General features: G+C 42.1%; 1 protein-coding gene across 1 annotated transcript; it reads right to left on the minus strand.

Annotated features, from left to right (window-relative positions):
* Positions 1 to 2,588: 2,588 nt before the first annotated feature.
* Positions 2,589 to 4,100, minus strand: LOC133732985 (methylesterase 17-like). The gene is made up of 4 exons (XM_062160581.1): positions 3,632 to 4,100; positions 3,329 to 3,469; positions 3,067 to 3,201; positions 2,589 to 2,926 (listed from the first exon to the last, which is right to left on the minus strand). The coding sequence occupies exons 1-4, from the start codon at positions 3,875 to 3,877 to the stop codon at positions 2,645 to 2,647; spliced, it is 804 nt and encodes a 267-aa protein (XP_062016565.1). The 5' UTR covers positions 3,878 to 4,100; the 3' UTR covers positions 2,589 to 2,644.
* Positions 4,101 to 11,505: the final 7,405 nt, after the last annotated feature.

Consider the following 11,505-nt stretch of genomic DNA (forward strand, 5'->3'; position numbering starts at 1 on the left):
CCGTCTGTCCTTCTTCAAGGTCGTGTCCCACTTGAGGTTCTATCTAACTATGTTTCTATTTCATCTTCTAATACTCTTCCTGCTCGTGTCTTTGGTTGTATTGCTTATGTTCATCTATATAAGAATCAGAGGTCAAAGTTGGATGCTAGAGCCCTTAAGTGTGTGTTTGTGGGGTATGGTTCTCATCAGAAAGGTTACAAATGTTATCATCCTCAATCCCAGAAGTTTTATGTCACCATGGATGTTACGTTCAGTGAAGATGCATGTTATTTTTTGTCTCTTGTGACTCCTCATCAGGGGGAGAAGTCTTGTTATTATGAAGATTTGTTTCGTGGGCAAGATGGGAGACTGGCATCCGAGTTCTCAAGGTTGGAGTGTTTGGGAACGGAACTTGACAAAGAGGACAGCAGCCCACCGAACGGAGAAGAGAATCTGGGTAGTCAGCTACTGACCAGTCTACCGGATCAATCTGATCGGTTAGCCGGAGAGGAAGTTCCCGATTCTGTTTCCGATGAAATTCCCGATGTCGCCAATGCCGTTTTGAACAGTTCTTCTGTCTCTCCCTCTCCTTCAGTGGTCTCACCTACTCAGTCGTCACCCGAGGTATGTTCTAATCATTCTTTATCTAATACTCCTTCTCTGTCAGCTAGTGTTCCATCTTCTGTGTCAGATATTGTTCCCACTAAAACTCTGCCTCTTCCTTCTGTGTTAGATAGTGTTCCTTCTTCTGTGTCAGATATTGTTCCCACCAAAACTCTGCCTAGTCGTTCCACCCGTGGTCAACCCCCGAAGCACTATGAACCTACTCTAAGTGCAAAAGCTAAATACCCCATTGCTAATTATGTGTCGACCCATAGGCTGTCTAAACCGTATGTAGCCTTTGTGAATCAATTATCTTCTGTGTCTCTCCCTAGTAAAGTGCAGGATGCAATGAGGGATGAGAAGTGGATGCAAGCAATGACAGTCGAAATGGATGCTCTTGAGAAGAATTGTACGTGGGAGCTAGTATCATTACCACCCGGGAAGAAGACAGTTGATTGTCGGTGGGTGTATACCGTGAAACACAATTTAGATGGATCGGTGGACAGGTACAAGGCAAGACTAGTGGCTAAAGGCTATACTCAGAAGTATGGAGTGGATTATGATGAGACATTTGCACCAGTGGCGAAAATTAACACAATTCGAGTACTTCTTTCGTTAGCTGCTAATCTTGATTGGCCTTTACAACAGTTTGATGTTAAGAATGCATTCTTGCATGGTGATCTGCATGAAGAGGTTTATATGGATTTGCCTCCTGGATATGGTACCTTCTACTGGAGAGCAGGTGGTGTGCAGATTGAAAAAATCTCTTTATGGTTTGAAGCAGTCTCCCAAAGCTTGGTTTGGCAGGTTCACCAAGTTCATGAAGAAAATTGGGTACCGACAGAGTAATTCAGATCACACCTTGTTCCTTAAACATCGGTGTGGTAAAGTGACTGCCTTGATTATTTATGTTGATGACATGGTTGTGACAGGTGATGACTTTGAGGAGATTCAAAGGTTACAAGGTCAGTTGTCTTTAGAATTTGAGATGAAAGATTTGGGTAATTTGAAATATTTCTTGGGAATTGAAGTTGCTCGTGGGAAGGATTGTATTGTGTTGAGTCAGAGGAAGTATGTTCTCGACTTGCTGGCAGAAACAGGTATGCTTGACTATCAACCTGTTGATACTCCTATTGAGCAGAACCATAGGTTAGCAGAGTATTTGGATCAAGTGCCTACGAATAAAGCAAGATACCAGAGGTTAGTTGGCCGGTTGATTTATTTATCCCACACTAGACCAGATCTAGCCTATGCAGTTAGTGTGATGAGTCAGTTTATGTATAATCCCAGTAAGACTCATATGGATGCTGTATTTCGTATTTTGCGGTATTTAAAGTCTGCTCCAGGGAAGGGATTACTCTTTTCAAAACACAGTCACTTGGATGTTTCTGGGTACACAGACGCGGACTGGGCAGGTAATATTACAGACCGCAGGTCTACTTCGGGCTACTTCACGTTTGTGGGTGGTAATTTGGTTACTTGGAAGAGCAAGAAACAGAAGGTGGTGGCTCGTTCTAGTGCAGAAGCGGAGTATAGAGGAATGGCCCAAGGACTGTGTGAGATGTTGTGGTTGAGAAATTTGTTGAGGGATTTGGGGTTCAGACAGAAAAATGTTATGCCGCTTTATTGTGATAATAAGGCTGCAATTGAAATTGCTCACAATCCTGTTCAGCATGATCGCACGAAGCATGTGGAGGTAGATCGACACTTCATTAAAGAGAAGCTGGATGGACAGGTCATTATGTTTCCCTTTGTTCCTACTGAAGAACAGTTGGCGGATATTCTTACAAAGGCTCTCTCGAGTAAAGCTTTCCGTGACTCACTTGACAAGTTGGGCATCCGTGATCTATATGCACCAACTTGAGGGGGAGTGTTGGCGTGAGTCATGCCATGTAATTAGGATTGTGAATATTGTGTATTATCAGGATTATTCTGTTGTTATTAGTTTCCTAATAGGACTCGATGTATCTTGTATATATACTCCGTTCTTGGAGAAGGTAAAAATATATATCAGAAAATCCCAAATCTCTTATTCCTTTGTTCTTCTTGACTGAGGACATTATTAATATTTGATGGAAGCCAATGCTTTAACTAACAAATCAAAGAGCAGAAAGGGGGTGGAGAAAAATGGGCTATGGTCGCTTTCAAGAACAAAGACTTGGGATGGTCGCCACCTCTTTATCATAGCATCTTGTTTCTCTGGCTTTAGAACACGATCGTTCATGGTCTTGATGTACACTCTTGGCACACAATCTGCATCATCACCAATATTTCCTTCGAATCGAGCGCCTTGCAACGCCATAACTGGTCCAGGACGCAGCAGCATCGAAGCTAAACTCGAGTCCTGTGGATCATTTAATCAATCCGAAAGAGTTCATAACATATACCTCATGTTAATGCTAGAGGATAGTCACTCTTATTATTTAAGGCTCGAAGAATATATATGTATATGAGATATATACTTGTACTGAAGTGCTTCATTACCTGGACAGGGCTCATATGATACATGATTTGGTGCCTAAAGCTCTCCTTAATTATGACGCTAGTTGGAGGCTGGTCTGGTCCCAACCCAAATGTAAACTCATTTACGTTTCCAAATGCTGATAAGTCAGGTTCTCCCTACAATAAAGAAGACAATCTAGAATTGATTTACTACGTAGTGCATTCTATGTATAACTAAAAATGAAAATGATTTAAGATCATAAATTAGTATGAACAAAAGGAAATTACAGTGAAGAAACCTTACATCCTTGATATCTTGATCTGTAGAAAATCCATGCTTTAACATGTTTGCAGCCACATATACGGCCATATTTATTTTGTTACCAAACCTGTGTATTGCATCTGTCAAGCTCAAACCTCCTGCACTGTGTCCAACAAGTATTACCTACAAACCATTGATCGATCCCAAATTAACATCATAGATAAAAATTAGATAATGAAACACGTATTGACAATCTGACAACAAAAAATACTTGTTGTAATAGTCTAACCGTAACAAGAGTACACCCTTCTATCTATGAGATCGAGAGGCATAGTACTACCATACCTTTTCATTCTGAGGCAAGGAGGACAGGAAGTGGATGAGAGGCGTGTTATAGTCTTCGAAAGTGAGGATTGTGTTGGGATCTGACTGATCAATACCAGCACCTTTGAGATCTATGCATGTGACTTTGTAGCCTGATGCTTCCAGGAGACACCGAATTTTGTACCAGCACCAAGCTCCATGCCCTACGCCATGGATTAGAACCAAGTGATGATGATGAGGATTTGCTACTTCAGTTTCTGGGTTCATCGCTACTCTTAAGTTTTGATCTTTGGCAGCTCTTATCGTATGATCGTATCCCACTCAGGGACGGATTCGGGGATCGATTTTTTGAGTTGGTTAAGAAGCTTAATGCTAAGAAGACCTTCGGATCTGTAAAAATGGCAGAATGGGGTAAAAATGAAGAGCAGCGTTGAAGAAGAAGAAGAAGAAGATGAACATGCTTTGAAAAGATAAGTGCGGAAAAATAAATTCAGAGGCACAGTCTGTCTCTCTCTTAAAAACATTTTTCTTCCAACTGTGCCACTGAAAAAAAAATGAAAGTCAAAATTCTTTTTCTTTAGAAGAAAGTAAAAATAATTTAGAGTAATTAGATTTTAGAATGATAAGATGGTCTTTTTATCAAGAATTACATAGCATAATTTGACAAATAGGTGATGTGTGTGGATGACATGACATGACACCTAAGATTGAGGTCACAAATCTTAGGGCTTATTGAGGTCACAAATCATTTTCCTATTCAAGATAGATACTGACCAAAATCTATGAGAGTAAAACACGCAATGACATCAATTAACCACAAAGTTCTTTTGGAAATATATGCATAGGACACATTGAAGGTAAAATTCCAAAATAAATAAGCCCAAAGGCACTTTTGGTCTTCAGTACAGCCCATACAACGTGAAGCGCAAAACGTAGTCAGGAAACAAATCGATGTCTTAAGCTACAACACCTCGAATTCTCAAACCCTTGGCCCTTGGTGAGCTCGGAAATTCCGGCGGCGAAGATCATCAGGTTAAGTTCTCAATCATTTTGTATCCTTGGTTGTTTCATTTCTGCACACACAGAGAGATAGGAGTAAAGATGATAACAGGGTTAGTGATAAAGATGATAGAAAGTCGTTCTCCGTGGTCCGCAAGCAATGGTGTAAAGTAGAAGGTCTACGCCGATCATCACCTTCTTTTTACATTAACCGATCCGATTATTCCTTTGGTGGTTTGGGGTCCTAGCACCACCGATACCCATCTTGAATTAATAGCCCAAACTTTTCCTAAACTTGAGAGCATTATGGTCTACTGCGATGATGATCAAGACAGTGATGATGGTATTTTGGGGCCAAAAGGTCTACTTGCTTTGGGGAATAGGTGCCCAAACTTGTCCTAAGTTAAGCTTGACGGGAGTGAAGCAATAGGGGATTCTGGAGTTGTGGCACTTTTAAATTCAGCTCATAACTTGAAGGCTTTGGCTGTGTTACGAATGACTTGATCTCTGACGAAGCGCTCAGAGCAATTGGGTCGTCATCTTCCATTAGCTTGTTGAAGTTGGTAATGTGTGAAGGTGTAACCGGAGCTGGCATTCGTGCATTTTCAGGTCACAAAGTGTTTGAGACGCCTTGTATTGCTTAACTTACCCTATAACAATTTTAATCAAGCTGATGTGGAAACCATAGCCCTTGGATGCCCGTCATTGGAATCGGAATCTGTTCTGGAGGACTCAGAGTGGAGTCTGGATCCCACTTGGAGCTCTGAATTAATGCACGACAACACTAGAAGGAGTTATCAAGTTCGTTGATTTGTATTCATGATTTACTTTGTAGGACTAGTTTAGCTATGAACAAATATTAGTAACTGGCATGGTAGTAAAACAAGGAGTCCTTGGGAGTTAGATCGATGATTGTTCCAAGACAGATACAATCTGTAATGAATATTGAGCGGGTGTAAATGATATTTGTCAACAAGTTTTTAAAATCCATAATTTTCATTGTCAGCAACATGCCTGGAGATTATATTCATCCACGGAGATTCTCTTCTCCTGTACATTGTGAGCTACTTGTCACCCAGGAGCTGATGTTTTTTTTTTTTTTTTTTCTAAAATATATTGATCCACTTACTTGGGTCTAAGAGAGGTCAAGATGAACAATGGTGGCTACAATTTAACAACGAGTACATTTGCACTTCAAAAAAAAAAAATATAAACCTTTATCCGTATAATCCTCCATAAAACTCCTTGTAAATCTTTAGAGAGTGGAAGTAATATTTCATTTTCGTTATTTTTCTCATTTCATAGGTTGTTTTGTGATTGGCACCATCAATTTTCATCCTAATATTTTTGTTTCAATTGACCTACATTCCTAATACATCAAGTCATCAACAGAGCATTTGACTGCACACAAAAAATTAGTAATGTCATCTATGGTGAAATTGTACACTCTGTTCCCTGTGTCTAGGCTCCATCTCTTGATTAATTTTCTCATATGATACATGATTTGGTGCCTAAAGTTCTCCTTCATTATGAAACTAGCTAGTTGGGGGCTGGTCAGGTCCCAATCCCGCCTTTCTTCGGTTTTGAGAGCTCTGTTTGTTTGTATGTTATAAATTACTTGCACTGGAACTCTCTGATAAGGATAAAACATATATTCCTCTAATTAAAACAGGACTATATGGATAATGTTCTTGATGTCTAGCTTTTCTTTTTCCACACGTATCTCCATGGGAAAAGATAAGGCATTCGTCAGTCTCAGTCATGTGGATCTTGATGTTTTTTCATGTGATCGGTTCCATGTTTTCCTCGAATGCTTGAGCGTCTATGTAGTTTATAATAGAAATATATAAAAAGAACAGTAGTGAGAAGTCACTAGCCATCAACAACAAATTGAAAGACAAATGACATTACTTTTGTTTATACTTTTGTTTACAAGCGTAGAGCCTCTGCTAGTTTTGAGAACGGTGTGGTCATTCTCGCAACCTACACAAAGGTTACCAATTTTGAACAAGCACTTCGGCAAAAGACAAGGCAGCAGCTAAACTTGGTAGTGAGATGAGCAAGATAGAAGGCCTTAGTTATGGGCAGGTCTTTCAAGCCACTAACATTTTGCTGACAAAGCAAAAAGGCTAGGCATTTGTTCTAAATCTGTTAGAGCATGGCACCCAAGGTTCTAAAAAATGCTAGGCGCTAGTCGGGCGGTGGCCTGAGGACTAGCGCCTAGGGGCCTAGGCGGGAGCCTAGGCGGGGACTAGGCGGGAGCCTAGGCGGGGACTAGGCGGTTGTTATTTTTTTAATCTTTTTAATTATTTTGATGACATAAAATTAATAATAATATTAGAAGTCCTACAATTAATTGAAAGTAAAAAAAATAAGGAAAATAAAATGTTTATGAATTAAACCATCATACTTATTATTAGCAATCGCAAGTGTGGGAATAAAAGAATAAAACCAAACCGTGCCTATTTGTTGAGGTGGTTAAGTTTCATGTTAATCCAAAGAAATTAAAGCCCAAAACAAAACAAGCAGCAGTTAGTCCATAAGATATACAATCCTAAAATACCTCTTTGTAGGAACAAATCATTGCCATCACTCATTCACTCCCCACATCCAACGGCTCAAAATCCCCCACTAGGCCACTACTCGTGCTTATCAATTATCATTGCCGTCTTCTTCACTTCAGTGTCCCCCTCCCTCTCTTCTCTCTCTCCTCAGCAAATAAACGAAAAAAATGGCTGCATCCATTTTGATTATCAGTTCTTTCCAAATTTCTTGTGACCCAAAAGTTTGGGTGACAATCCCATTTGGGTTCTTCTGCTTTTTCAGTTGAACGTTTGAAACCCAACTCAAAGTTTCAATCTTTCTGTATGGCATGGTTTGGTTTGCAGTAAATTAGTTTAAAGAGGAGGGAGAAAGGGGCAGATTTGAGGAAATGAGAGAGACGTAGTGATGTTGGGACTACAGATTTATGGACAATGTGAGGAGAGACTAGAGAGAGAATCGAGCCGTCGTGTCGTCGAGGAGAGAGAAACTGCAAGAGAGAGGAGAACAGATGCATCCGAGCAGCCCGCCCAGCACCTAGCCCAACGCCCAGGCCGCCCAGCGCCCGCCTAGCCCGCCTAGGCGCCCGTCGAAACGCAACCCGATCTCCCCTGTCGCCTAGCCCAAAATCGGGGCGGTCACTCAGCGCCCAGCGCCTAGGCGCCGCCTAGGCGGGCGCCCAGACCGATTTTTAGAACCATGATGGCACCCATGGCGGTTATTTATAAGCAATATATATTGGCAATCAGTTAGAATTATGACCTTTACTGGAAGTATGCATCAGCTTCATGACTTAAATGTTCCCACCACCAATTGGCCAGGGGAAAAAAAAGAGAAAAGGGCATTTCACTAAACTCGATCTTGTCATGGATCAAGAGTTGTATTGATTTTTAGTTGTAATCGGATCATGCATGCTCTTGGTATTTCTTGCATTTGATTGTAACCAATGCTGGCAATCGACGACTTTGCAAATCGAGAAGACTCAAATCTCTTGCTTTTTTTCCACAGCAAATATATAACCAAATTGATTAAACATCTCCTACTCACAAGCCACCACATCTAGCTTCGCTTGTTTCTATCAATTAGATAGCTAGAATCACAAAATATTGACTTGACAAAGCAGAGTCAGACAAATGACATTACTCCAATAGTGAGAAGTCATTAGCCAATAGCCATCAACAACTGTTTCTGTGTGAGAATACGGAACAGGAGCTAAGTATGAGGCAAGGTAGAGAGGGAGAGAGAAATGACACACGCATGTATAGTGGTTCACCTTGCCCTTGAGGCAAGGCTACGTCCACTCAAATATTTTACTATGAGTGAGGTCAAGTGACATTTGTAGTGATACAAGTGTGGAGATCATGGATCCATCATCCTCTTCTAAGAAGGGGAGGACTTCCTTTTATAGCTAAAGGAAGTCTCATTCTATTCTACATTTCCGATGTGGGACAATAATACACATATTTGCTTCTTTTGAAGCCTCCTGGAGAGCATGGGAGAGTGGCCTCTAGGCGAGATACCGGTCGACCTCCCTCATGACGAGGTAGTCCGGGTGTCGGTGTACCGGATGCATGTCGTAGGTGGGACTAACCATGTTGCGAGACCCATCTACGAGGTCTTTGCTTATGCTTAGCGGTATGTGATATAGGTCGTATGTACAAGTCCCCCAAGTCCCCGAATAAGAGACGCTTCTTGGTTGGGGAGTTTAAATATGATGCCGCCAAGTATGAGTGATGACCTTGTAGAACGTCATACCCATACTAGTCCCCCAACTCCGTAAGCAAGAAGGGACTCTTCGGGTCTTGTAAAGATTCCATGGAAGGTTGGTGCCACGGGGCCCATTGTTAAACTAGTACCTGTAATAAGATAAAGAGTATACAAAATAGCATATTGATTACACTAGGGCAATCTAAGTGACACTTGAGTCAAATGCATCAAGGTGCACAAATGTTTATATGAGATGCTGTTACACATTGTGTATATGCACGTATTATGTAGTGTTGACATACGACGTATAAGTCTAGAATGTATGTGGTTGTGAAAGCATACAAAGTGCATATGATGCATAGATGTGTGATGAACACGATGACACATACATAATGATATGTATATGTTGTATGCATATGATGCACATGTGTTAGGATCAGGAGTGTTATTACTCGCCGAGTCCTCCAAATCATGTAGTTAGTAAAATGGGAATTTGGACTTAGATTATGTTCAACGATACCGGTGAGGCTAAGAATGAAGCTCCGGTATCGAAGTAACTATTTTCCATACTAGCGAGACTATGGCAAGACCATGATAGTCCCCCGAGTATGAGTGTGTAAGAATTGCGCTCGCTCATATTGAGCAAGTGATAGGTTGTGTGAGTTTTGTCCTATGGTCTTATTAATGGGATGTAAAAGAAATTTGATTGTTGCAATCAACAATAGGTGAAAATTTTCAATATTTCCATTAATAGATACCATAGCACGAAAAGTATGAACGTGAAGCTCAATGATAGTCCCGGTCGGGTACTACCTCCACTTGTGATAAATGGTATGAATAAGTTCCCCAAGTGTATAGAACGCTCGGGAGGTGAGGTGACTCAAAAACAAGGGCTTACCCCTTGGGGGTACCTCGCTCGGGGCAAGGACTATAATGCAAGGGACTGGACCTTGACTTATGTAAGGGAGCTACCCTTTAGTGATCTCGTTGGGATACCTCGCTCGAGTAAAGGATTTATGAGGGCCTGTAGGCCTCGTGTACAGCGACTTTGGTACCCATTGGGGTATTGTATAGGCGTCGGCCTCCAGTACCCGTTGGAGGGCCTAGTCTCTGGTACCAGGCTAGGTAGTGAGAGGGCTTGGTGCCTTTGGTACCCGATGGGGTAGAGTGAGGGCTTGAGCCTCCTTGACCCGGTGGGATCGAATGAGGGCCTGTAGGCCTCCTTTACCCGGTGGTCTGGCCCCGGGTAGAATGAAGGCTTGTACCAGTACCTCGTGACCCCGTTGGGGTATCTCGCTCGGGGCGAGGATTTTAAATGCCGCATTTTACACTGATTTAGTGCCGCATGTATATATGTGGCAATTTTAATTGATAGGCAATTAATTAAGCATGAACGTAGGCATAAACGGGTATGCTACCAAAAATTAACGCATTTATAGACATTTGCAATTATAGTAATCGCTATTGAAGCATATATAGCATTTGTATTAGCTCAAATTGAAAGAGCATAAGTGAGAACTTATCTGGAGCCGGTCGAAAATGATAGAAGCATTGTAAACAATGGTGGAGTTGTCAGAGTATGAAATTTCCGTGTTTTGAAAAGTGACGCCATAATGTAGTGTGCCAATAATGTATCCCGGATAAAGAAGATCTTAGCTTGAATAGATGGATGGGTTCCCGATGGTTCTTGTATCAGAGTGGGCGTGCCAGGTCGAATGGTCTGTGCTCTCCGAGTGGTGTCCAAATTCCGGGTGCCCAGAGCAAACGTTTTGTTGGAGCAGCGGGTATATGTGAAGACCCAGCAACCATTGGGATCAAGTGAACTTCTAGAAGGATAAACCAAAGCTACGGGGAGATCAAGAAGCTGTAGTGAGGCCATCTTGTGGTGAAGACATGAAGTTGTCGTTGCCTTGCCGGGGAGATGAATAGGTGAAGATCCGGGGTGCCTTGTGCTATATATATATATTTTAGCTTAACTTGTCTGGTACTCGGAGAGCTGGTGCCCGGACGACTATGAGCTGGTGCGCGGAGGAGAGACAGATAAGTGATGAAGCAATTGATGAGTCACCGAGGGCTGATGAAATATTGGCGAGAGTCACCGAGGGAGGTACGTCAGTGACCGGGAGCAGTTGGGTTGTGTCGCCGAGATGTGAAGTGTCGTTGCTTGGGTGCCGAGAGCAGGAGGAGTGTTGGTCACGAAGAGAAGTTGGATAGGTGGGTGCCCAGAGTAGAACCTCTCGTTCTTTTTTTTTTTTTTTTTTGAACAATGTCAGCAAGTGAATCTTTTGGAGAACTAACAGAGGCTGTCGGTGAGAGATACCGGGAGGTGAAGCTCTGAATACCGGGAGCAGAGATATTGGTAATGGGTACCAGAGGCTTTCTTCAGGTAGCAGTCTGCTGTGGTGTGGTGTAGGCGAGATGTGAGGTTCACCAAGATGAAGAAATTTTTGGGGAGTTCACCAGTATTTGTCATAAGTGGTTCCCGGATGGAGACCCATTTGACCATGCTATGGCTGTAACTTGAGGTGTTGATCGATCCGGGCTGGCGGGTTTTGTCATGACATAATCCAAGAAGCGGGGCTGCTGGGTGTAGATAATTTTAGGGGAGACACGGTGCCCAGAGGTTTGACTCTCCCTGATGACCTTTT

This window comes from Rosa rugosa, chromosome 2, assembly GCF_958449725.1.
Source record: "Rosa rugosa chromosome 2, drRosRugo1.1, whole genome shotgun sequence".
NCBI classification, from domain to species: domain Eukaryota; kingdom Viridiplantae; phylum Streptophyta; class Magnoliopsida; order Rosales; family Rosaceae; genus Rosa; species Rosa rugosa.